This window comes from Anolis carolinensis, chromosome 4, assembly GCF_035594765.1.
Source record: "Anolis carolinensis isolate JA03-04 chromosome 4, rAnoCar3.1.pri, whole genome shotgun sequence".
Taxonomy (NCBI): Eukaryota; Metazoa; Chordata; class Lepidosauria; order Squamata; family Dactyloidae; genus Anolis; species Anolis carolinensis.
Window position 1 is genome coordinate 228,518,278 of NC_085844.1, and position 27,305 is coordinate 228,545,582.

A 27,305-nucleotide genomic window follows, 5' to 3' on the forward strand; every position below is an offset into this window, starting at 1 on the left:
GTGCATGTTTTCCTCTCATTTTCCTGCCAACATTTTTTCACTGGCAGAATGACTGTTGGAGGAGTATTTTGCCAAGGTGTTGGGGGAATTTAGCCAAAATTTGCTGGTCTAGCAATTTCCCTCTGTACCCTAAAGGCCCTTAGCTAATTTTGAGATAGGATTGCACATTCAACAAGCAAAACATATTGAGGTAGTCTTTCAGTAACCAAAGACCTTTAACAATCCAATGTTTCAGTAATTTCTTTGAAGCTAGGTATGAGCTCTATTGCTTATTTAGAAAAGTATTGAATATGATTGATTGGGCTGGGAAAATTTCCTAGTAATGAAAATTGAAGAAATCCCACATATTCTCTAACCACTGTATTGGCCCAGGTTGATATTCCATTTATTATTATGTTGCTCTTTGAAAGCTGCTTCCGTATGGCCCTTATTTTTCTGACTATTGAAGCCGGAGTGTGAAGTTTCAGGACAGCTCCTTATCATATTGCTTTTCTCTTAATAAAGTTACTCTTCATGAAGTATCTCTGATAAAGTTACATTTGCATGCAGGATTAGATGAAGTGAAACACATTGTAGTACATATAAACAGATAAGCCAGATGCAAAAAATAGAAAATATATAGCTGTTTTATTTACTTCCTTGATAAAGTCCAGGGAATATGTTCTGTTTCAGATGCAAAGATGTATGGTTACTATCGCAAATTTCCATCTTTATTATTTATCGTAATTAAGCTTTATTATTTAATGTATTTTGAAATTGCCCTTTCCTGTTCAGTGTGTGTTCAAGTTGATTTAAAACAGAACCATAACAACAAAACAATGCAGCAATTCCAGACACAAAGGAAAAACTTCCTACATTTGTGAGCTATATTTCTACTTTCCATCTTGGCAATTAAAGTGAACTGTGTAGAAAGGAGTCAATACAGAAGTGTTATCAAGAGAATTAATACATAATCCAATACTTGTACATTAGAGCCACGGATATAGGCTGCCACGATATCATTCACCTGAATTCAATTATCTCTGCAGTGATAGAAAGCTAAATTCACAAAATGAATAGATTTATCAAGCCAGTTTTCTGGGAGGAATTAGAAGATAGCACTGAATGCAATGTGATATTGAAACTAAATGGATCCGAAAACAACATAATAGGATGTTTCTATTTGCAGTGCCATTTTGTTAGGTCACAGCAGAACACCCTAAACACTATTTGGCTTGATAAAACAGAACAAACCTTCAAAGGAATTACCAATCATATTTGTTTTGCATCCGAAAGCAAGTATGTCCTTGCGTGTAGGTAGATCTCCCCTGTTCAAAATCGGAACGATCCAATTCGACTTTTAAGCCAAAACTTAGGGTTTATCGAACTGTTCTTATTTTGGATGAAGAACAAGAAATGTCGCTGCAGGTGGTCTCTAAAAAGGGACCATCTTTCTTACTGCACTGCTTTTTGAGGAACACATCTGTCCAGTCCTAGGAATTTTTGAATGAGAACTTGTACATCCCAAGGAAGGAGACTGGAGGAGGAGAAAGAATAGAAAAGATAAAACAAAGGCAGAAATGCTTTACTGTAATATCAGGAAGAGCTTAAAAGGCTCTTCAATCAATAAATCTAGAGAGTTGGCTATACATATTAGCATGTAAAATTGTTCATCTCTAGACTTGGTCTTGTAACTTTTCGTTTTAGGTTCTCAAGATTGTACAGCAAGTTTTTCCCATATTAAACCTGAGGTTTGAAGCAACTCTTCATTTACTTAATGCCTAAATTGGACCTTGAGAGATGGTTATACAAACAGAAATTTAACATGTCTGGAATTTCCAAAAACAGTCACTTACTTTTTCAAAATGGCTCCAAAATAAATGACTCTGGGGACACAGATCATATGTTGATTATGAAGTATGCCTCGCATGGCTGCTTTCACAAAATTGCCTGTGCTTATAGGAGAAAGGAAGGCTTTCAGTTCTCGCCTGGAAGAATAAAAAAAAAACCTGCTTGTAATTTTAATTATTTTAGAGGCTTTAAATCAGTGGTTCTCAACCTGTGGGTCCCCAGGTGTTTTGACTTACCACTCCCAGAAATCCCAGCCAGTATAGAAGCTGTTGAGATTTCTGGGAGTTGAAGGCCAAAACATCTGGGGACTCTTCAATGCCAGGAAACTGTTGACCATTTCCACTACCTTAGCAGCCACCTCTCCACAAAAGTCAACATTGATGCTGAAATACAACACCACCTGAGCTCTGTTGAGTGCAACATTTCTCCAAATGAAGCAGAGAGTGTTTGAGGATCAGGACATCCGTAGGGATACCAAGGTGCTTGTTTATAAAGCTACTAGCTGTGCCCGGCCACGCGTTGCTGTGGCTTTTTGGATTCATTTGTTGGCCAGGTGAAATAGCAGTGAATAGCCTTGCAGCCTCAAAGCATGGCCGTTTTCTTCCTAAGGGAATCCAAGTTTGGTGAGCTGGAATACAATGAATACTCTCGGTGCAGCTGGTATGCATGCTGTTATTAGTCACCTTGATTAGTATGTAATGGCCTTGCAGCTTCAAAGCCTGGCTGCTTCGTCCCTGGGGGAATCCTTTGTATGGAGGTGTTAGCTGGCCCTGATTGAAGCCCCTCCCTTCTTGTCCAGGGATTTGAAGAAGGACCAGGAGAAGACAGGGCTCAGTGAAAGGCCCGTACCCCAGGCTGCTGTAATCAATAGCAATGATATTCAGTAATAATATGAAGGATGTGGGTGGACTACAATTCCCCAAAAATGTTTGGTTAATCCCCCCCAAAACTCCCCCAATATTCACAGTTGGCCATGTTGGGTCTGTGTGCCAAGTTTAGTCTAGATCCATCACTTGCTGGGTTCAGTGTTCTCTGAATACAGGTAAACTATAATTCCCAGACCCCAAAATCGTGCCAGTATCCACAGTTGGGCATGTTGAGTCTGTGTGCCAAGTTTGGTCCAGATCTGATGTTGGCTACCTTCAGGGCCCTCTGGATACGGGTGAACTACAACTCCCAGATAGCAAATTCAACCACCCCCAAACCCCGCTGGTATACCAAGTTGGCCGTGTTGGATCTGTGTTGCAAGTTTGGTCCAGATCTGTCCTTGGTGGGGTTCAGAGGGCTCACGGAATACAGGTGAAGTATAACTCCCAGACATAAAGGTCAATCACCACCTAAATCCACCATTATTCCCAGCTGGCCATGTTAAATTTGTGTGCCAAGGTTGGTCCAAATGGCCTTGGTGTTCTCTGAATCCAGTTGAACTATAACTCCTTGATGTCAGGGTCAATCACCCCCAAACCCCACAAGTATGTAAATTTGCCCATGTTGGGTCTGTGTGGTAAGTGAGTTCCAGGTCCACTATTTGTGCGGTTCTGAGTGCTCTTTGATTGGAGGCGTACTATACATCCCATTCCCTTAAACTCCTATAAATCATGGTGAATTCTCCCCAGACCTCTCTGTGTTACCCTGAGAGCATTGCTTTGCCGTGTTGCAGCTTTTGAAAACTTTTATTCTTTGAACTGAGTAATAGACTGTGAGAGAAGGAGGGAGGGAAGAAGACAGGGGTGTGTAAAAGCCATACCGCCATGATGACTGCCTAAACGCCTGAGCTGGTTAAAAGTCACGGCACCATTACAAGGAGTTTGATAGAAGGAGGTAGGAGGGAGGGAGGGAGGGTAGAAGACGGGTGTGTAAAAACCACGCTGCCATGCTGACTGCCTAAACACCTCAGCTGGTTAAAAGTCACGCCGCCATGGGAGTTGTTTGCGCTACCTCCCTATGTCCTTTTAGACATGTATCTGAGGAAAATGTGTTTAAAGCTTGAAAATGTGCAAGCTTTTCTTCACCCTTTTTTCCTGTGCCAGGGATGTGGCTATTTCAGGGTATGATCGTCCTTAGCGTCACGTAAACCGCCCTTGCTGATGGTTGGGATGGTCGCGCGCAGCTCCCTGTCATGCAAGTCTGTTTTCCAAGGGTGGGGGATGCTCGGCGCATGCACACAGGTTTTTGGGGATTTTGAGGGACTTCCAGTTTTAATTTTTTATTTATTTATTTTTTTGCTGTCTAAACACAGCGGGGAGGGCCATGTCTTTTGTGGCCAAGTTTTGTGGGTTTGGGATGTGTAGTTTCACTGTTCTGATTAAATTAGAAATGGTCAGAACATTTTTATATATATAGATTGTCCTCCCAACCCTGCTATATGCCTGCAAAACATGAACTGTCTACAGATGTCACACTCAACTCCTGGAAAGATTCCATCAGTGTTGACTCTGAAAAATCCTGCAAATCTCTTGGGAAGACAGGCGTACAAATGTCAGCATGCTGGAAAAAGCAAAGACCACCAGCATGGAAGTGATGCTCCTACACCATCAACTCCGCTGGACTGACCACGTTGTCCAAATGCCTGTTTACTGTCTCCCAAAGCAGTTACTATACTCCCAACTCAAGAACGAGAAACGTAATGTGGTGGACAAGAAAAGAGATTTAAAGTTGGTTTCAAAGCCAACCTTAAAAACTGTGGCCTAGATACCGAGAACTGGGAAGCCCTGGCCTTTGAGCACTCTAATTGGAGGTCAGCTGTTGCCAACAGTACTGCAGAATTCGAAGAGGCACGAATGGAGTCCTGCAGACTAGGACACGGAACAATGGCTTCAAACTACAGGAAAGGAGATTCCACCTGAACATTAGGAAGAACTTCCTCACTGTGAGAGCTGTTCGACAGTGGAACTCTCTTCCCCGGACTGTGGTGGAGGCTTCTTCTTTGGAGGCTTTTAAACAGAGGCTGGATGGCCATCTGTCGGGGGTGCTTTGAATGCGATTTCCTGCTTCTTGGCAGGGTGTTGGACTGGATGGCCCATGAGGTCTCTTCCAACTCTACTATTCTATGATTCTATGATTCTAAGGGAGAAACATGCCAAGAGGAAGGTGCGTCAAGCCCACCCTGACCGGGACCGCCTTACATCTGGAAACCAATATCTTCACTGTGGAAGAACATGTGGTCTCCACAGCCCCCTATGCATCCACCACCAAGACACTACACTTGGAGGACCATCATCCTCGAGCTACGAGGGATCACCTAAGTAAGTAAGTAAGTAAGTAAGTAAGTAAGTAAGTAAGTAAGTAAGTAAGTAATGGGGACTCACAGGCTGAGAATTACTGCTTTAAATTATATTGACTTTAAAAAGGAACTTTCCAAGCTCTGAGATAAGTAATCTGATGTACACCCTCCCCCCCAGCATGTGGTGAGGATGCCATCTAAATATAGGCAGGAATGTGGTTAACTGCAGAAATACAGAGTGTTCCCCCAAAATCCATACCTCCTTAACAACTTATAATTCTGGAATGTATTTTTCCACCTCTGCAAAAATATATCCTTTTACCAGGATCAAAGATTCCAATAGTAGAGAAGTTGTCACAAAATTAACAAAAGAAACTGTAATTTAGCTTTGTAACACTGTGCTTTGACAATGTGAGCAGTGTATAATTTGTACCACGACAATAATTTGAACACCTTTACCATTCTCATTTAAGATGGAATGTGTTAACTCTGTTTAGTCGTTATTATGACATTCTTCAATATAAATGTAGTTATTTAGCCTTCAGATAATTACCATAGCTGTTACTAGCTATTAAGGATTGAATACATTTTGGAGAGGATACTCTGTGTATAAACTGCTGAAACAAAGTAGAGTTACTATAAAGAAATCTAAATAGTTCTCTGATGATGTAGTTCTGTACAAGGTAAGTTCAAGATATCTGTACAGTTGGACAGACTTGGCCATCAATTGTGTGAATGGCACTTTCAAGTTGGAGCATTAAGCAGTTCAGGGAAGTAGACATCAGTCATAAATCAGTGCAACTGAATTAAGCAAGGAAACAATTTCTCCTTTTTCCTCTTCTGCTGGAAAAATTTACATGGTGAAATGAACTACAGTATAACAGGATTGTTTCCTTGCTTTGCCATCTCTTTGGTGCCTCCTGTCCCTCCTCACGGGGTGCATCTACACTATAAGGTGAATGCAGTTTGAGACCACTATAACTGCCATGGCCTACTTATACGGAATCTAGGAAATTGGAGTTTGGAAACTCAGCACTCAGAGAAGACTAAAGAACTTGGAAGGATGCAGCTCCTATGATTCCATAGCATTGAGCCATGGCAGTGAAAGTGATGTCAAACATTAATTCCACAGTGAAGATGCACCCCCAGTGTGTTTGTCAGCCTTTCAAGTTATATAGGGACAAGTTATATAGGGCTAGTGATGGTGACTACAGACATTACCTGACTCCACAGCCATTAAACGTTCCTGTGTCGATGAAGTAAGGACACACTAGAGTAGTCTTCACAGTGTTGATTCTCTTGGCTTTCAATTCATGGCTAAGAGCTTCGTGAAATCCCACTGCAGCAAACTTGCTGGCACAGTAGTCCTGGAGGGAGAAATGGCATGCTTTCTCATTCATAAGGCACCACATTTCTAATACAGCCTGAGGAATGCTTGGGCTCCAAAGGTCTAAGTTCACTGATCAGCTCAAAATGCCAATTCCAAACATTTTCAGGTTGTTGCTTTCAAAAAGCTGCCACATCACTTTAAGTGCCAAAAATGGATTCTTCAAACAACATGGAGGATAATATTCCATGCTCCTATGGGCAAAGTTAAATATTCTAGGGCAAGTTCTCTTGTGCATGGACTAAATTATTTCTAATTTAACAGTGGTTTGGCATTCTTATTTTTAAATAAAATTGATTTTTTCAAAAGTTTGATTCTTGATTTTTGGGAATTAGTGGTAAACTAAGTCAAGCAGACTTTCTGGGATAGGCTAGTTGTATTATTGCAGGCTGCCTTAATGTGTAATTTAACAGAGTTTAAACACGATCAGTTACAAATAACTGGCTACATGTAATCAATTCCTTTTTTCAATAATAAGGCTCGAGTAAGTTATAGCCTATATTGGAACACTTTCACCCTTCTTGAGCTAAACTTCACTATATTTTGTTACACCTATACCGTACTAACAGAAAAATTCATTGAACACTGAAAAATGAATATAACATTGTGAAGTGCTATAATGCCTTGTATGACATCCTTGATACTGTGGAAATGGTGAAAGAGAACCCTGTCTCTGATACCACAACTCATTGGATTGTAACTTCCAGATGTTTTAAAGGGAACTATTAATATCTAAGTTAGTTTTGAGAACTAGTAAATACATACTTTTAAAATTCCCTTGCTTTTACTTTTAAAAAGTTTAAAACCCTAACAATAACTAATGACTCTTGAAGCCCTTGGTACATGCAATTATAACTGTAATTACTTTGAAAAAATGGTGTTCAGTTTTGCATAGTATTTTACTGACCTCCAGACAACCAGTTGCAAACAGACCAAGTGCTCCAGCAATTGTCACAATGTGCCCATGCTCTCTCTTGATCATTTGCGGGAGGAAAGCCTTGACTGTCTGCAAAGGGAAACAACGAATTCAGCATCAAAAGAATTTGTTCATATACATTTAAAAAACATATTAAATATTCCTTAAAGTCCATTCCTCTGATAGTCTTTTTTTCCTCCCAACTAGTTAAGCTTTGAAAGTGAGCCAAACATCTGGGGGAAAGAGCTCTTGGAGAAGAGATGGCAATGCAAACCCCACTTAAGAATTTGGAAGTAATGGGTTGCAAGCAACTTTGTCACTAGTAATTAGATGTTTCCTGACTTGATGTCAGTACAATAAAGTTACATATCAAAAGTAAGGCAATCAGTAAGAATAATGTTGTTTTGCTGTTTAATTAATAACACTTTATATTTACTTTTAAAACTAGGGCAGTTCAAGGGCAATTAAAGGCTTTTAAGCAGTGGCTGGATGACCATCTGCCAAAGGAGCTTTGAATATGATCTTCCTGCTTCTTGGCAGGGGGTTGGACTGGATGGTCCACAAGGTCTCTTCAACTTGATAATTCTATGATTCTCTCTATTTTCCTAGTTCCTGAGGAGTTAAGAAAGACTAATTCCTATTTAAAATTCCTTCGAAAAAGTTTTGTTAGTTGCCCATGTGACAAGGATAAAGAGCGTAACAAGATTAATTTTGATTTCAATCCTCTTAAAATTGCCCTTCATTTGATAGTCTTTTTATCTTTTCAGGGTCTCAAATACAGGATTAACTAGAGCCAGGCCATGTTCTGTAAGACCTGGCTGATAAGCTGCTTTCCAGAATTAGTTGCCACAAGAAAATGTCCATTCACACTAGAAGGGATCAATGTGAAGCACAGTTTAATTGGATAGTTCCAGAATGTAGCACATAAGCCCAGGGCTTATGTATTAAATGTTCTGGGCAAAGTCACTAAACTATTATTTCAAGTAGCAGGAATACATTGCCCCTTGTTACTACTGAGAAAACACACACACACACACACACACACACACACACAGTAGAGTATCACTTATCCAACGTTCTGGATTATCCAACGCATTTTTGTAGTCAATGTTTTCAATACATCATTATATTTTGGTGCTAAATTCGTAAATACAGCAATTACTACATAGCATTACTACGTATTGAACTACTTTTTATGTCAAATTTGTTGTATAACATGATGTTTTGGTGCTTAATTTGTAAAATCATAACCTAATTTGATGTTTAATAGGCTTTTCCTTAATGCCTCCTTATTATCCAACATATTCGCTTATCCAACATTCTGCTGGCCCGTTTATGTTGGATAAATAAGACTCTACTGTATATATGTGTGTGTGTGTTCATTTATATTGTGGGGATCAAGTGACTTAAAATGGATATGCCATGGATTTTGTATTGCATCAATTGTCTGATCCTATGCACAGTTACTTGAGAAGAATTTTGTTCTAATTAAAAATAGGGTAATTTCCCGCAGAAGTGCATTTCAATAGGGTTTGCCATTATCCATGGTTTCCTGTTTCCACAATAAGTTCAAGAATGTATTCCCTTGGATACGGAGGTTGTGTTATATTTTATTCTTTCTACATTTACGTGAAGCTTCCTTTTATGATTCCATGTGTCTTCTACTATTTAAACTTGCTAATTTTAGATTGTAAGCTGTTTTTTCTAGACAACATTTAATGTTCTTTATTATATTTTATTTTAGGCTGGAGTCCTACCACACCTAACTAGGAGTATGTCCCATTGAACTCTACATTTATTTCTTGAAGGAAATACATATGATTGTGCCATTAGTCAATTCAGTCATTATTATATATTTAGTTTCATTAACCTAATTGTGTTTTTGTATCTTTCAGTAGAAGGGCAGAATACAAATGCAGAATACAATAATGGAGGAGTTGATGGCTTTTTTAAAACTGCCATTTATGTTTAATCTTATGCTACAATGGAATCTGAAAATTGAAATCTGAACATGTCCACATGAAACACTTATTTGGAAGTTACGCTGGTAGACTTTCTTTCCCAAAATGAGCTCAAGATGTATCCTTCTCCTCACGTTATCCTTCCAAAACCCAGTGCAGCTGATTTTACAAAGGCTTTTTATACATTTTCAGCAACTCTTTCTCCTATATTCTGTCTAACTGGAAGGTTTTTTTAAGCAGCATTGGCATTCAGGGATGGTGGAGGAGGGTTACAGAAGCATGTCTGCAGCAAATAATGCAATGAGTTGGGAGAGAGCAAGATTCTTCTCTAGCCTAAATCAGGCATGTGTGCCTGCCTACAACAGGCAAGGTAAGCAGGAGCTGCCTACAGAACTCCTTATTCAGTAAACACAAACTGCAAAATTGAGAAAAAGGGAAGACAGATAAAGCTCTTTCACCAGATAGCCCCAGCGCGTTTAAAAAGCACAGATCTAAAAGTCTGGCCACCTAATAGAAATAATAGAAGAAGTGAGGCTTGTTTGTGATGGGGAGTAATCCAAGGATGTATTTTGGGAAAAATCTTCAAGTTGTCTCATGAAGGTCCAAAAGGCAAGGTTTATTGGCCTGGTTGCTTCTTTCATACATGCATATTATTCATTTTGAATTTCACAAATCTTGCTGAAATATGTTGAACAGTTCTTCATATTTGTGATGAAAGAGACTACCTGTTCTTTTCATGTTATAGGTAAAGGTAAAGGTTTCCCCCTGACAATAAGTTGAGTCAAGTCCAACTCTGGGGCATGGTGCTCTACGGACAACGCCGGTCGAAGAGCTGGCGTTGCCCGTAAACACCTCCAAGGTCATGTGGCCAGCATGACTGCATGGAGTGCCATTACCTTCTCGCTGGAGCAGTATCTATTGATCTACTCATATTGCGTGTTTTCGAGCTGTTAATTTAGCAGAAGCTGGGGCTTATAGCGGGAGCTCATCCTGACTCCCAGATTCGAACTGCCGAGCTTTCAGTCAGCAAGTTCAGCATCTCAGCAATATAATCCGCTGTGCCACGGGGGGCTCCTTTCCATGTGATAGAACCATAGAATTCAAAGAGGCCCCAAAAGCCATCCAGTCCAACCCCATTCTGCCATGCAGGAACACACAATCAAAGCACTGAGCAGATGGCCATCTAGCCTCTGCTTAAAAACCTCCAGAGAAGAAAACTCCATCACTCTCTGAGGCAGCATACTTTACTGCCGAGCAGTTCTTACTCTCAGGAAGTTCTTCCTAATGTTTCGGTGGAATCTCTTTTCCTGCAATTTGAATCCATTGCTCTGTGTCCTCTTCTCTAGATCAGCAGAGAGCAAGCTTGCCCCCTCCACACATTGTTGCATGCAATGGTACCTACCCAAAAGTGAGCGTGGCAATTGGTCCTCATGGTCCTTTCCATCTGTCCATCAGGGCACTGTAAGATGGGCATCCCAGCTACGATGCCAGCGTTGTTGACCACAATGGAGACATCTCCCACCTCTTTTCTCACAGAGGCAGCGGCAGCATAGACCAGGTCTCTCTGGCTCACATCGCAAGTGTAAGCGTAGGCCTTGGCGCCCAGCTTGCAGACTTCCCTCGCTGTGTTTTCGTTGCCCTTGGTGTCAGTATCCCACAAGACGAGCGTTGCTCCCCGTCGGGCAAACTCCAGTGCCAAAAGCCTCCCAATCCCAGTTGCGCTGGCTGTGCCGGTTATCAAGCAGATTTCATTTCTAACTATCTTCTCCGCGGGCTTCTTTATCCACTGAAGCAAAGCCTGGAGGATGTATCCAAATACTCTAGCCGTGAGTATTAGAAAGTCTATAAGCACAGCCATTGTTTCAGACCTCTGGGACGATCTTCATAATCATTGCGGGCTTCATAAGTGCCTGGTGTATCATGAAACTCACAAACAAAGCAAATCATGCAGGAAGGCTGTATTTATGGGGAGAAACTGAGATTAAAGAGATTATAGCAACCACTACCAATAAGGAGGTGGAATGTGGACAACAATGAAGCATTCGGGCATTAACTCTTAAATGCAAGGCTGGGTACATACATAGCAGTGTGCTATAAAAGAGATTCTTTCATTATAATGCTAAATTTATCCTATGTAGATTCAGGCTACGTAGAATTATTGCAGTTTGGCGTCACTTTAATTGCCATGGCTCAATGCTGTGGAATTATGTGAGTTGTCAAAAGCTTCTTACAAAACTCAACCAGGGATGATTATTTTTCTTTCTTTCACTAGTTTCTGTTTTTTGATATGAGTTCTATTTTGGTATCCATGTTTACAGATCTATACTTTTTAAAAGGTAGGCTTTGGTGCTTTTCTCACTGTTTTGCTCAAGGAGGGGTTTTTTTAATAGGGAACAACAGATATTTTTCCTATTGCCAGTGTAGGCACACACAACTAAAGTAGGACAATGTGTTGTCAAAGGCTTTCATGGCCGGAATCACTGGATTGCTGTGAGTTTTCTGGGCTGTATGGCCATGTTCCAGAAGCATTCTCTACTGACATTTCACCTACATCTATGACATGCATCCTCAGAGGTTGTGAGGTCTGTTGCAAACTAGGTAAGTTATATATCTGCGGAATGTCCATGGTGGCAGAGATAACTATTGTCTGTTTAGGGAAAGTGTGAATGTGGCAATTTCCCACCTTGATTAGCATTGAACAGCCTTGCAGCTTCAAAGCTGAAATTAGGCAAGGCCCCACCCTGTTCGTTTTAGGAAAAGTTTAAAAACCTAGCATGCTTTTGGAGAAATGAATTTTTCATCCTCATGATAGATCCCGTACCAGTGGCCATAACTTTATCTGGTGCACTTTACTTTATTCCATCAGTTGGAAATAGCCCGAGTGTTCATCCCATTCCAAGTCTCTTATTGATTGTAGCACTTTAGTCATCTACCTCCACCCCTGTGTTTACAACGCTCACTCTGCACACTTTGACCCAGCTCGTTTTGATGACTTTTACTCTGGTGTCTAAATTATATTTAACTATACTATGGTCACCATTTTAATTTTACTATGTTAATGTGTATAATTGTGTATTTTTACTTTGATGTGTTTTATTCTGTTTATTGTGATTTTCCAGGCTTGGCCCCATGTAAGCCGCCCTGAGTCCCTTCGGGGAGATGGAGGCGGGGTACAAAAATAAAGTTATTATTATTATTGCATGACACAGCAAACAAGATAGATATGCTGGATTTTGTTTCAAAAAATCACAAGTCAAACACTTCCCAAGTGTCTAGGACTGTGTGATGTATTTTCAGATGATGCGCGCAGATCCCTGTAGGGTGGCCTTTTGCAGTTGGCAGATTGTAATTTTGTCAATGCCTATTGTTTCCAAATGCCGGCTGAGATCTTTTGGCACGGCACCCAATGTGCCCATCACCACCGGGACCACCTGCACTGGTTTCTGCCAGAGTCTTTGAAATTCGATCTTGAGGTCCTGATAGTGGCTGAGTTTTTCCTGTTGTTTTTCGTCAATGCAACTGTCACCTGGGATGGCAACATAAATGATTCGAACCTTTTTCTTTTCCACAACTGTGATGTCTGGTGTGTCGTGTTCCAGAACCTTGTCAGTCTGGATTCGGAATAATAATAATAATAGTAATAATAATTTAAAAAGCCTGACTACTTCCTGCCTGCGAGGATCCTTTGTTGGAAGGACTTAACTGGCCCAGATTATTTCTTGTCTGGAATCCCCCTATTTTCAGTGTTGTTCTTTATTTGCTGTCCTGATTTTAGAGTTTTTAAAATACTGGTAGCCCAATTTTGTTCATTTTCATGGTTTCCTCCTTTTTGTTGAAATTGTCCACATGCTTGTGGATTTCAGTTGCTTCTCTGTGTACTATGGCATGGTGGTTGTTCAGAGTGGTCCAGCTAACACCTCCCAACAAAAGATTCCCTCAGGCAGTAAGCAGCCAGGCTTTAAAACCACAAGGCCATTCAATGCTAACCAAGGTGGCCAATTGCAACATTCAAACCTGCCTCAAACATACAAGAGTTCTTTCTCCCACCCTGGACCTTCCACAGATAGATAATCCTCCCTTGCCTAGTTTCCAACAGACCTCACAACCTCTGGGGATGCCTGCTATAGATGTAGGCGAAACGTCAGGACAGAATGCTCCTGGAACATGGCCATACCGCTCGGAAAATTCACAGCAAGCAACGCAGTGATTTCGGCCATGAAAGCGTTCGACAACACTATTTCAAACTGCTTCTGAAAACTGCGAGCCAATAGGAACACACCTCTCCAATGTCCGCCGGCGGAACTACATTGTCCAGAATGCCTTGAGAAGAGCATGCGCAGTGAGGTGCAAAGGGGACTATATAAGGGCGCCGAGTGCGTCTGCGCGGCCTTTTCCACGCGGCTTCCGAAGAGGTAAGAAGCAAGGGAGGCCGGGGAAGGTAATCCAGTGTCATCGACCACAAAACGTGGACGTGTGAATGCGGGCAGCCTAAAATAGCAGATAAAAAAGCATGATATTACTTGACTCGTTTGGTTTCAGGTCGCTTCGGCCTCCTTATTTATTATTTTTCCCCCTCGTAAGATATGGGCCTTGCCTTCAGGGTGGGCAGTAGTCAGTAGCAGCTATTAAAGCAAACTTGGGCCTTCCTTCCAGGTGTTTTGGACTTCAACTTCGACCATTCCTAACAGCCTCATGGGAGGCAATGGCAGCTAGGAGGATCATGGCAGCCATATTCAAGCCTTTGAAATTGAAAGATTCTTACACTGCTGCATTCTTTCTGAGTGAAGCCCTTAAAGGCGAATACCTCAGTTATAAGTCTCTTGCAGTTTGTGCGTATCATGACTAGGGCCTCTACGTGGATTATTTAATGCAGTTTGGATCTACAGTAGAGTCTCACTTATCCAACATTCGCTTATCCAACGTTCTGGATTATGCAACGCAGTCTGCCTTTTAGTAGTCAATGTTTTTGTAGTCTTGTTTTCAATACATTGTGATGTTTTGGTACTAAATTCGTAAATACAGTAATTATTATGTAGCGTTACTGTGTATTAAACTACTTTTTATGTCAAATTTGTTGTTAAACATGATGTTTTGGTGCTTAATTTGTAAAACCATAACCTAATTTGATGTTTAATAGGCTTTTCCTTAATCCCTCCTTATTATCCAACATATTCGCTTATCCAACGTTCTGCTAGCCCGTTTATGTTGGATAAGTGAGACTCTACTGTACTTTCAAACTGCAGTAGCCAGACGACAAACTCCCACAAAAAAAAGTGCTTTGTGGTTTGTGTAATCACCATCCAGGCCTCAAACCAGTTCCAGGATTTTTCTTAAATACTGATTTGAAACTGATTTCAGTGGTCAGTGTAGATGTGCCTTACCAGACTTTTTTCCCCATCAGTGTTAAGCCAAGACTTGTTCTCGTGCACCAAAAGTCCACTGAAAAAGTGGGTGGGAAGCCAGAATTAGGAGCACTGAGTTGCTGTGAGTTTTTTGGGCTGTGTGGCCATGTTCCAGAAGTATTAGCTCACGATGTTTTTCCCACATCTATGGCAGGCATCTTCAGAGGTTGTGAGATATATTGGAAGCTAAGCAAGGGAGGTTTATATATCTGTGGAAGAAAGAACTCTGTCGTTAGAGACAAGTGTGAATATTGTACTTAATACACCCACAACAATAGATGTGGGTGAAACCTCAGGAGAGAATGCTTCTCGAACATGGCCATGCAGCCCTTACATATAGTTCAGGCTGAACCTCTCCCATGATTAATTTGTTTTCCTTTCTATTTAGGGCAAGCATGCACAATGTACTCTATCAGAAAACTATCCAGACAGGTGTGGGAGTCACCTGAAATGCCAAGGTTTTGTCAGACTTTTGAAAGAATAGCAAGTGAGTAAAGTTAAAATTAACCACCAAAGTCTTCAATAAAAAATATTTAATGCTCTGCTAGTCCATATGCACACAGTGGAGTGGATGGCTTTAGTAGTTTCCTCATTAATGCAAATATACTCATTGTTTTGAAATAATGTTTTAAAGAGAAAGATAGTGGCTCTGTGTACTCAGATATATTTTGGCACCTGGCTTGTACACAGACAGCCGTTCCAGATAATCTTTCAGATCAAGCTGTATTCTAAACATTGGGCCTAGGGTACAGAATACCTGGGGCAACTGATTTCTGGTGTGGGGGAGATGCAATATTTATAGCAATTTTTCCAAATTTGGTATTTTCTAGATGTGTTGGGATATAAACTCATTGTCCCCGGGCAGCATGGGCATTCAACTTGGGGAAATCTGGCTCATAGTGCTTGTACTGCTTATAGTATTAGTTGTTTTCAAGTAAAAATACATTCTGGTCTTTTTGTTCAAAAACAAATGACATAGTATTCAAAACTCAAAAGGAAGCACATTTTAAGGCTAATTTAGTTGCCTGATATTTTGAGCAATGGTTTTACCGGCAAGGCAGTGTTAGCCTGATTCACTGAGAAAGTATCCATAAGGAAGCTGGGAACTCCAGAGATGCCATATTTGTAGTATTGTTCTTGATCAATCTTTCATAGTATGCTTGATTAGGTTTGCAGGACAATTAGGGGATCCTGTTGACAAAAGTGTAGCATGACTTCATGATCGGTTTCCTTTTAATGTCTTTGAGCCGATTGTGTTTCAATGGAAGCTTTTTCTCCCTGGGATTATGTGGCAGGAAAAAGTATGGTAGTTTAGGAATCCTTAAAAATTTTAAAGAATTTCAGCTACATTTTCAGGCATTATGGGCTTTGTCTACATTGCAAGCTCTCTGGTAATAATTTCCAATGCCATAAATGCATGATGAAAGCCATCCCTTCACTTGTGCATCTATAAAGCTGATGTATATGATGACTAAAACTTTTTTCCCCATCAGATCGACACTGTTGATTTTGCTATTTTTAGCCAGATTTGTCTGATACATCAGCATAACTGGGTGGTCCCCCCATAACATCATCTGGATATGAATGATATGAGTCATTTGCTTTCTGTGTCTTTAGGATGAAAATGAAGCACTGGAAAAGACGGAGACAGAAATGATTGGTTCTAAAAGTAGACATGGCTGGATTGGGATGAAACAGAGCACTTCTTTTGAACAGACCAGAGAAGCATAAAAGTAAGGGTTGCTTTTCACTTGGGTGGGTCAATTTAGAAAATTATCCCCACGATTCCTCCTTTAAAAAAATAAATAAAAGCCCTGATTTGGTGAGATTGTTAGTACTTGGATGAAAGGCCTCTGAATAATACCAGATGCTGACTTTCAGAGGTAGAGAATGGCAAACCTCTTGAGTATTTCTTAAGAAAACCCTATGAAATTCATGAGGATGCCACATGTTGACAGGTAACTTGAAGGCACACAGACAATGCTGGTGGTAAAGAATTTCCCTGATCAAGACCCTTCACTCTGAGCTCGTGTAATTAGGACTGGGATCACCTGTTAGCTCCTGGTAATTGGCAATAACTTGGCAAATGTTTCTGACTAAATCCAGCTTTCTTCCAAGTTTGGCTTTCTGCTATGGCTGGAAGAGAATCAAGAGTGGAAGGACTCTTGACCTTGGTACAGATAACACTATGTAACATGATTTTTGTTCCTGGTTTAAATGTCATTTCCTAATTGGTTCTATCATAAAAACATGGAAAAGGTTTATTAAACAGCAAAAACTTCGTTTTTGTGGAACATCCTATGACATGTTTTGCTATAGTTTTTCAATATAACACTTTTAAACCAGGAACAGACATTTTTTCAGATTTTGTTACATAGTATAATAAAAAAACATCCTCGAGTGAGCATAAGCTCCAATGTATCCAAATTTAAAGTGGAATTGTATTATAATAATAGCGCCAAAGGCCCTTGAAATGTTTACATCACTACAGATCTCCAGCATCCAGCTATTTATATCTAAGATGTTGCTTTCTGTATTGTCACCCTTGTTTTCTGCGATGGATGAGAAGTGGTGAAAACATCTGGAAGATCTAGTATTGATTTCATGGAGATACCATTTCCCTGTTTTGTAGATAGTTCGATTGGATTAGACTTCTGGTCAGTGAGGAGGCAGCTGGTCTTTCCACCCCACTCTAAGGAAGGATTGGAGGCTCTAAGGTAAAATCAAACTCCTATTCAGAAAAGAGTATAATAGACATCATTGTAATATGTATTCAGTGGTATATGATGACTTTATCTTTTTTCCCCATCATATCGGTAATGCTGATAAGATGTGAATTCTAGCCAGATGGTCTGATTCCGCTGAATTCAAATCACAAAATTGCATGTACATCAATACAGATCGTCAACGTCCAGCTATTTGTATCTTACAATAATTCAGGGATGTGAAATTGGTAGGCCTCCAGAGGTTGCTTTCTGTATTTGTCACCATTATTTTCTGGGACTGATGAGAAGTGCAGAAAACATCTGGAAGATCTTGTATTGTTTTCTTGGAGATAAACCACTTTTCCTGTTTTGTAGATGGTTGGTTCGATCGGATTAGACTTCTGGACAAAGAGGAGGCAGCTGGTCTTTCCACCCCACTCTAAGGAAGGATTGGAGGCTCTAAGGTAAAACCAAACTCCTATTCAGAAAAGAGTATAACAGACATCATTGTAATATGTATTCAGTGGTATATGATGACTTTATCTTTTTTCCCCATCATATCGGTAATGCTGATAAGATGTGAATTCTAGCCAGATAGTCTGATTCCACTGAATTCAAATCACAAAATTGCTTTCTTTTGTTTGGAGCTTTGAAGACAGAATGTTTTTATGGAATGCTGATTCCTCACTGGAGATCTATGAATCTGGCTCATTTGAGTTATCATTGAAAATAGCAAACCCTTTGAAATGAACAACTTTTACTGGATGTTACTATAGAGTTCCTCTGAAGGACCAGCTCTAGATATTACTAGATCCACCAAGGTAATTCTTACAGCAACATCCAGCAGAAAAATACAGTTAAATTGTCTGGACAACCTAGAAAATTTTGTTGGATTGCACCTATTCTGTGGTTACAAGGGACATATTTATCTAATTATTGCTCCATCATTTTGTCTTTGGGACATTTAATACAGCACAGCCTGCTGTATCCAAATTGCTAACTTTTATTGATTTCTTTTAACAGGTTCAAAGATTCTAGGTTACTTGGCTGGTTGGCTGCTTTGAAGCTGAAGTTATCCACAGAATCAGCTGCAATGTTGAATATTCTAGAGAAGAATTGATTTGGAATTCAGTACTGATGATGACCAATAAACACATTACTTGTACACTAGCAAACAGTAGTCATTATTCTTTGTTGTTGCCAGTGGCTGAATTTGTTTATCTGGTTGCAAAAACTGTTTCATCACAATTACTGTACTAGAGATGGAATTAAGTGGGAACGAGTTCTAGTTTGATGAGAAGTTACATATTTTTTAAACAGCATCTTCATTTCATACATTCTCCACTTAAATAACCCTTGGTTAGCAGAGCATATGGATGTGAATCAGAGTTCCCCCAGCTGACTGGAAGTATGAAAATGTTGGCTACTTCTAGGCTGCGGCTGCTGTATGAAACAGGAACTAAATGGGCTCAGTTCCTCAAAGCTTATGTAATATCAAGTAGTGATTGTTTTGAAGTCTTGAGTAATGGGCCCAGAGAGCAGGTGTGTGTCAAACATTCAGCGCCTTCAGGGTTAACATACTTGAGTTTACTTGTTCAGTATATGCTCATTGATTGCCCAAATGAGGCTATCCTCCAACCCAGCACTCCCTGTGGGTTACAATGCAGCCAATGTAGTTTGAATGTGAACTTTAAAAAAAACACAGGAGCTGATGTAAAGTCTTAAGTGGAAGAAAAATTCATGCATTAAAAAACCTAAACAGCTGAAGTGCCTTGTTAATTCAGTACCTACTAGCAAATGCATAATGAATATGCCTTAAGTTATAGTAATTCTACTTTCAGGGTACTAATGCAATATTTAAGCAGTGGCATGGTGGCTGTTGGTATTAATGTTGAGTTTCAAAAGTATGGGGTACTTTTCCTATTGGAGTAATTTTTTCTTTCACTGCAATCTATAAACTGAATAATGCCTTCAATTAAAGTACGCTTCAATTTAAGAACGTAGTCTTGGGATTTAATAAAATGCTTAACTACCTGTTCTCTTTTTGGTAAGGGCTAAAATCCACAGTGCCAATGTCTGGTTAAGTCGGTTCTCAACCTTTGGGTCTCTGGGTGTTTTGGTCTACAACTCTCAGAAATCCCAGCCAGTTTGCCAGCTGTTAGGATTTCTGGGAGATGAAGGCCAAAACATTTGGGGGCCCACCGGTTGAGAACCATTCGGTTAAGTTAACCAAACAGCTAAATTTGATAAGAATGCCCTACTCTGGGTGCGCCTGATATAGTGCTTATGGCAGATAAAAATTACTGGGCATCTCCAGATAGGGCTAGGAATTAATTCTATTTGAAACCCCAGAGAACAGTTTGTCAAGTTGGTCTACATGTATCAAAGGTCTGATTCAGTATAAGGTACTTCCTATGTTCCTAATTATAGGCTGGGATTTTAAGGTTGATGCCTTTTAACACTACGGTGTCCATTTTTCATACATTGAAGATAGCAGAACACTCAAGGTGTTCAGCTGACTTGTGGTTTCCTGCTTGGAGGATGAAGTATTTTGCTCAGTCAAGTAGTTTTTTCAGTACCAAACCTGATGTGACACAAGTCACCCAAATACAATTCCTACATAGCCTTAGGACATGGCAGTCCCCTTGATCTGGTCATGTAAGTGTGATTTATTGTTATAACTGTATTATTTTACTTTGTTTAATAATGTGTATTATGTTGTTATGTAATGTTTGTGTTGCTTTTATGACTGTAAACCGCCCTGAGTCCCATCCGGGAGATAGGGCGGTATATAAATAAAGTATTATTATTATTATTATTATTATGGCAGAGAATAATTCTCCCTTTATATGCCTTTAATCAGTTTTAATGAGTTACTCCCAAAGTAGCTGTCTACAATATAATCAATATTTTTGCTGAAACTAAATGTCAGCCTTCAGTAAATTTTTCTTGGAGAGCTAAACATTTTCAATCTCCACAGACCCAAGGCAGGTGAGGCTTCCCTTCCAATTCTATTATATACCCATCTTTGATTAAGGGGTGTCCGTGAATCTATCTCTGACGACAGAAATAACAATTAACAAGCAATACAAGTATAATAAAATAGCAAACAAGTGATTTGAGGGAGTAGTGGTGTGCGGATAGGCCAAGTTCAAATTCTCGCTGGTTAAAAAAAAAACCCACAGGTGTTGACATTTTTAGGCTGATTCTGTAGTGGCAACTAGGGTTAAAATTGCAAAGAAAATATGAATAATGGAACTCGGGCCGGTTACACTGGGTTTCTATTGCTTTTGAAACCTAAAAGGAACTTTTTCTGTTCATTCATAACCTTGGAAATTTACCGAAGGCAAAAATTGTTTCAGCTTGAATTACTTCAGATATTTGTAGCTCGCATATTGCTATCGGGAAGCTTGAGATCTTGGCTGGTTCTAAGGTCCATGTTTACAAACCCTCCTTGCAATAAAATCAATATCTTAGGTGAGATGCTGGGGTCGATGCCAGCAAAATGCCACTTTAGTTGAGCTTCCTGATCCCAGGCAAATGCAGAAGTCTCTTGAGAATTTTTCTCATCTAAAATTTGTCACTGGGGATGTTTGCTTCCGAAGTGGAGAAAGATTTCTATTAATGGCTAAGAATGAAATTCAAAGATTTAGCTGGACTTGCGAGGCTGCAGGGGGTGCTGTGGGCACATCTTTTGCTGAGGAATGAGTTTGATGACTTGTTACCCAACCCTCTATCTTAATTATGGAGGGCATTTAAATCATTTGTCCCTTCTCCATGTCATAAATGCTTCATTCCTAGATGGAGGGAATTAAAATAATTATCATGCCTGTAGCAATATTTTTATTTTATGGTTTATTGTAATGCAATTAACTGAGCTGGTGTGGTGCAATATTTTGAGTAATGGACAATGATGCTGGAGACAATGGTTCAAATCCCCATTCAGCCATAGAAACAAATCATACTCAGCTGTATAGAAAGGCAATGGCAAAATCTGAAAGGTATAGATTAGGGAACATCATAAGTCAATTTCAAGACGTTTACCCTCCAATCATAAGAGTTGGAAGGGCCATCTGGTTCAGCTCACTGCCATGCCAACTAAAGCATTCCTGCTAGCCAACTTATATTTAAGTGCCTTCAAATGATCTGTGTGGTCCCTTCCAACTATGATTCTATAATATAAATAGGGAGCCATCCTCCAAGCGCTCTATACCACTGTCAAACAGCTCTTACAGTGAATACATTGTTTATAATGTTTCCAGGAAATACACTGGGTGATCTTCTGTCAGACTTATGCTAAGGGTAAAGCAGGGAAGAGCATATGTACTTTATTTATGTGAATGTAAATACTACCTATGTAGAAATTGAAAACTAAGTCTCAGAGACCAGACCACACATGAAGTGCCTAATGAAGCGCATAGTCATGCTCACAGTGCAAGAGAATGGCAGTTCAATCGAGCACATCTGAATACATTCTGTCAACATTTGGCTATCCACAGACCTGTAGACCTTACCTGCTGTTCAGTTTGGCTATAAGCCAGTATCCCCCCCCCCCCTTTGAATTAGTACATTGTAGTAGCCCAAACCTATTATTAGTGGAGACAAAGGGAAGCTACAGACATTGAAACAATAATGTGAAATAGCCATTGGTCTTACAAGCCAGCCACGCAGTTGGAGACCTAAGATTTCTCAAAGTTACATCTCCTGTGAATCGGTAAGTGCAAACTTTGTTGCAACACCACATGGAAGCTACTTGTTAAGTTTTATTGGATACTGGAGATGGGTTCATAAAATGGAAACTCCGTGGGACAGAGGCTACAAACCACCATAAACACCAAATAAAAATGGGATATTTGTGCATTTTGAAGGTTATAGTTTCCACTGGGAAGAGTACATCAGACACCTCAGCTTGCATGACTGTTACAAATAAGCCATTAGAACCACTTTTCATTTAGGTTTAGAGAGCATTCAAGTGGACAGTGCTATGAGTGGTCTGTTTAGGTGGAATTTGAATCCATTGGTTTGTGTTTTACTCTGGAGCAGCTTTGATTGCACTTCTTATGAAAATTGTAAGAGTTGAGAAGAGTTACCTCTTAGCAGAAGGGGAAGAAGAAAATGGAGGGGGGAAAACAGAGAAGTACCAACTTCATTCTGCCAAATGAAGGAAGAAATAATAATAATAATAATAATAATAATAATAATAATAATAATAATAATAATAATGGCTCTGTCTGAAGTGATTACATCAGGCAACAGATTTTGCATGCCATGAATGGGTAGCAAATGGTTAGTTATAGTTACTGACCTTCTAAAAACCAAATTTTTATTGCTGAGGTTAGAAAGCTATGTTCTACCTTATGTGTCAAACTAATTTGACTGGCTTTGAGTACTGTGGAGCTTCGTTTAGGTGAGTGGTTTGGTACAGGTACATGATTCACTGTTCTGCTTTACAATACAAAATGGCCCACGCAAGAGCTGGGATTACTTTTTCTCCAGGACAAATATGGGCTTTCTGTAGTTCCCTTGTAATTATCATATCACCATGCCTGAAACACAGCTATTACTGAAACCCAAAGTGAGTGGAGGAGGATATCTCCCATGGAGCAAACTCCTTTGATTTGTATGGTTAAAATAACCAGAAGTCATTTGAATTTCCCAGCTTAGAAACTTTCACAAAGAACTTAGTTAAGAGTGCATATGTGAGTGTGTTTGTGTGATGCACGCATCCCACAAACTTTCAAAATTATCTTTTAAAAAATATAAATGAGCCCAGGTCGTAATGCTTGCTGTTATGAAGTTAATACTCTGCCTGAATACTATTTTACTCTTTTGCTGGCTCAGAACACAGCATTGATTCTGAATACGCAGTCATTATTTGGCAGATGATGTTTTCTGGATATGTTAAATACTCCCTTAAGTAGGATTGCCAGGATGAATATAGGGTAAGGCTCCTGTTGCCTTCATTGTTAAACAGATCCTGAATCAGGAAGAGATACTGGAAAATTATGCCGAGTAGAAATATTACAGTCTGTCTCCTCCCACACTCCACAAAGCCCACCTTTAGCTGTGATACCCTTTCTACCTCACATTGCTATTTACTGGCTTGTGGAGAGTGGGACCAAGTCTGAAGAAGTATCCAGAATGCAAGAGAATACAGAGGGCTGAGAGAAGAGCCATTTGGTTGTTCCATCTGATCAAACTTATTGTACCACTTCTTTATTTATTATCACTATTAAATAAAGAAGCCTTGCCTTTTGTTTGAGCGGGCAACCCCTGTTCTTAAATAATAACAACAGAATCACCTTAAATACAAGGGGTGGATGAAAAGTCTTGAGCCTACTTGTGATGTGGTTGTCTGACTGATGAAAAGGCACACCTGTTCCACATACTCCCCCTCCGCTTTGATATACTTTCCCCATCTGTTCTCCAGGTTAGCCAGCCCTTGGAGGGAAAATTATTTCTCCTGGGAGTTGCGCCAGTCATTCACAGCAGCCATTACAATGTTGTCACATAGGAAATGCTTTCCTTTCAGGCTTTTTGTCATGGATAATGGCATGCACATGTTTGTGTGAAATTTCCAGCTTTTCTCCTATGAATCGCAGTGTCAATTGATGGTCCTTCATGATCACATGTGCCACATTCTCCTCCATTGTTGAACAATCTGCAACACAGTTATCACTACTGGGAGTCTCAATTTTTCCTGATGTTTCCCCCTGTCATCAGAGAGCAGTACCTCTCACATGGTTGAAATGTGACAGCAAATATGATAAAGAATTGTTCTTCCCAAGAAAATATTTTGGTCATCCCACAGCGGCTATTTCACAGGTGTCTCAAGATTTTTCATCCACCCCTCATACTAACACATTTACAATGGCATAAACTGTCAACGGCTAGACTACTTTATTGTATAAAAATTTACATGCACTTGGCAGGTATAATGTGTGCACATGGATGTAGTCTGTGCTGATGAATCATAAGCAAAGATCATCGATGAGTTTAGCTTTATGCCTTAGTTAAGGTAGCTAGCTTATGAATTGACAAAAAGTATTTTCTAATGCTCATTCATATGCATAGGTGCAAATTTAGAACTGATAAGTTGTCCTGTTTTGTCTTTCAAGAACAGCCTTAAAACAATGTGGTAAGTAAATGAAATCTGCTTTACTTCAGCAAAACATAAAGAACAGCACACTCAGTGATATAATGCAAAAGAAAGAAAGGAAGTCTTAAGGCAAACACAGTTCTTAAGTCTCTGATAAATTTCCAAATCAAGTAGGAGTCTTACTTCAGACAAAGAAACAGCAATAAATCCTTAGGAGCAGTTTCCCAGATGCAGACTCGAAGTAAGCACAAGAGGAACGAAGGCTTAGGCATTAGAGTCAGTTTGTTACCAGCAAAAGCTGACTGCACCTGCTTCTGATTTATAGCCCTGAATTCCCCGACAGCTGCTAGGGCGGTTCCCAATTACTCAGCTGCATTTCTGGCAGCTATTCTAGCTGAACGACATCTCTGCTCTGTTTCCTTTTGCCTTTCCTGAAATGTGGGTACTTGCAAAATCTCCTCCTCAGATTCTGACTGCCCCTCTGACTCATGAACACTTTCCTGCTCCCTTTCCTCTTTTGAAGAAGAGGAATCCCTAACATTAGTGCATATAAATATGTCTTATTGTAGGAGATAGCAACCTTCACAATCCTACTCTATCTAATGTTTTGTGTGTTTATAACGTGTTGTTTATTTCCTGAAGTCTATGCTTCCTTTGGTTTGCAGTTTTCTTAGCTCTATGTACTTAAGGCAGTGGGAGGGGCTGCAGGTCATGTGACTGTTTCAGTGACTGTTTAGAATGCAGTTTAAAAGGATGACAGTTGAGGAAGGACCATTGAGCCTTGAGTCTGTTTGAGTACCGAAGCCAGTGTTAGGAGTTAGATGACAGTTGAGGCTTGAGTTTCATGGAAATAGCCTGTTATTAAAGACAGCTGTACAAAGCAATATAGTTTTGAAGATACTCGTTAAAGATTATAAGTTAAAGATACAAACTGAAACGTTTTCAAGCTTAACCAGATAAGAAATGTATCTGTATGTTTAAAGTTATGAGTAAAACAAACATGTTATTTTAAAGAAGTCTACTTGAAAATTTGTCTGCTGAGTATCAAATAGAAACAAGATATTTATGCACCCAGTGATCTTCCATTACCCAATAAACTAAAGGAACAATCCTGAAACTCTGCTGCCCAATAGGTTATGGTCCTAACGGGTTTTAATCCAATAGTCCAATGGATGTAGTCTGAGCTGATGAATCATAAGTAAAGATCTTCTATGAGTTCAGCTTTATGTCTTTGTTAAGGTAGCTAGCTACTTATGAATTGACAAAATGCTCATTCATGTGCATAGGTGCAAATTTAGAACGGATTAGTCCATATAAACATCTCTTATCATACATATTTTGGTAAGATTGTGGAACTGTTCAGTTTGCTATCCAGTTGCTAAGTTTTTACAGGGAACTTTGAAGTCCCAGTTCTCCCTTCTACCAGTTCTTGATCTTTAAACCAAATGTCAGTTTGATACCTCTTCACACAGAGGACATTTTTACACAGAGTCATGCTGACTCAGGAGTTGTAGTTAATGGATCAATAGTCTGGCTTGTTATATATCAGCTTCCAGTGCTCTCTAAGTTCATCTCTGAATCTCTTTCTCTCTGACAATATAACATGAGAATTGGCTAACAGAGTTCCTTCACCCTTCTCCAATTTATATAGAGAGATAATAAGGAGGGATTATTGCTATTCAAAGGTATTATAATGAAACTTTGGAGCCATAATGCCAATTACTCTTGCTCATTTAACATGTTATTTAAAAGTTCGCAGTTCTTTTAAAATGTCATTATTTAAAGTCTAGTGACCCCATTTGTCATTGACATCTTTCCTTTGATTGTTTTCTTTACATTTCTCACAGACAGACAGTACAGAAAGAATATGATGAAGCCAGTCAAAGAAGCACATACTAGTTATACCCTGGCTGTAGCTAGTAAAGTCCTGAAGCATAAAAGCAAAATGAAGGAGAGTTTAGTCAAATAGAAGCATATCTTAAGTAAACAAAACACCAGAAATACAAACTGTATTTTGTTTTATACTTAAACATAAATACTGTTTATTACTTATCATTATTCCCTTCCATGACTTTTCTCTTTTTATCTTATCTGCATTTTTTTCAATGTATGCTTTATAGTTGCCTTGAAAAATCTTGTTGCAAATGCTCCTGCAATTTATTGGGACCATAGCTTCCCAGTTGTGTTGCACTGTTTGTGCAATTTATCCAGTTTGGGCATAGGAAAACTAACTTCATATTACAGTTTCAGATAATTGTGTTTCCACAATCATGAAGGGTTAACCACACAAGAAGATTTGGTAAACTGAAAAATGTAAGTTTCCTTCTCATGGCCATAGTGTGGAAGGAAGAAAGTAGGAGGAGCACACAAAACTATGGTGTGTGCTTGTAAGACTACGGCTCCTTCCACACAGCTGTATAAAATCCACAATGAACTGGATTATATGGCAGTGTGGACTCATAATCCAGTTCAAAGCAGATATTGTGGATTATCTATCTTGATATTCTGGATTATATGGCCATGTGGAAGGGCCCTAAGGCACTTTCTACACTGCCATATAATCCAGTTTTTGATCCCAGAATATCTGCTTTGAATTGGATTATATGGCAGTGCAGACAATTTGGGACCAGATACTGGATTATATAGCTGTGTAGATCCAGCCTAAATCTGAATTTAATTTTAGGTCTCAATCTAGCCCCTATACCTATGTGAAATCCATGTGATGCAGACATTATTTTTAAAATTTAGCTGCTGTGTTTTTCTGAAGGCATTTTCTGATCAT

At 39.6% G+C, this 27,305-nt stretch overlaps 1 protein-coding gene, 1 long non-coding RNA gene and 3 other non-coding genes across 6 annotated transcripts; 4 read left to right on the top strand and 1 right to left on the bottom strand.

Moving 5' to 3' along the window:
• Positions 1-608: 608 nt before the first annotated feature.
• On the bottom strand, positions 609-13,564 carry LOC100565110 (retinol dehydrogenase 10). The gene is made up of 5 exons (XM_003220645.4): positions 10,720-13,564; positions 7,348-7,446; positions 6,275-6,420; positions 1,836-1,967; positions 609-1,516 (listed from the first exon to the last, which is right to left on the bottom strand). The coding sequence occupies exons 1-5, from the start codon at positions 11,173-11,175 to the stop codon at positions 1,435-1,437; spliced, it is 915 nt and encodes a 304-aa protein (XP_003220693.2). The 5' UTR covers positions 11,176-13,564; the 3' UTR covers positions 609-1,434.
• Positions 13,565-13,611: 47 nt separating this feature from the next.
• LOC100559786 (uncharacterized) lies at positions 13,612-18,599 on the top strand. Of its 2 annotated transcripts, none has more exons than XR_506325.2 (6): positions 13,612-13,729; positions 15,108-15,206; positions 16,337-16,452; positions 17,352-17,436; positions 17,800-17,888; positions 18,448-18,599. It is a non-coding gene; the product is annotated as an uncharacterized LOC100559786 (long non-coding RNA). The 2 variants fall into 2 exon arrangements; XR_506324.2 differs by having other exon boundaries at positions 13,718-13,755.
• Positions 16,174-16,264, top strand: LOC134299098 (small nucleolar SNORD12/SNORD106). Its single transcript, XR_010006236.1, has one exon. It is a non-coding gene; the product is annotated as a small nucleolar SNORD12/SNORD106 (small nucleolar RNA).
• On the top strand, positions 17,493-17,584 carry LOC134299100 (small nucleolar SNORD12/SNORD106). Its single transcript, XR_010006238.1, has one exon. It is a non-coding gene; the product is annotated as a small nucleolar SNORD12/SNORD106 (small nucleolar RNA).
• Positions 17,945-18,036, top strand: LOC134299099 (small nucleolar SNORD12/SNORD106). Its single transcript, XR_010006237.1, has one exon. It is a non-coding gene; the product is annotated as a small nucleolar SNORD12/SNORD106 (small nucleolar RNA).
• Positions 18,600-27,305: the final 8,706 nt, after the last annotated feature.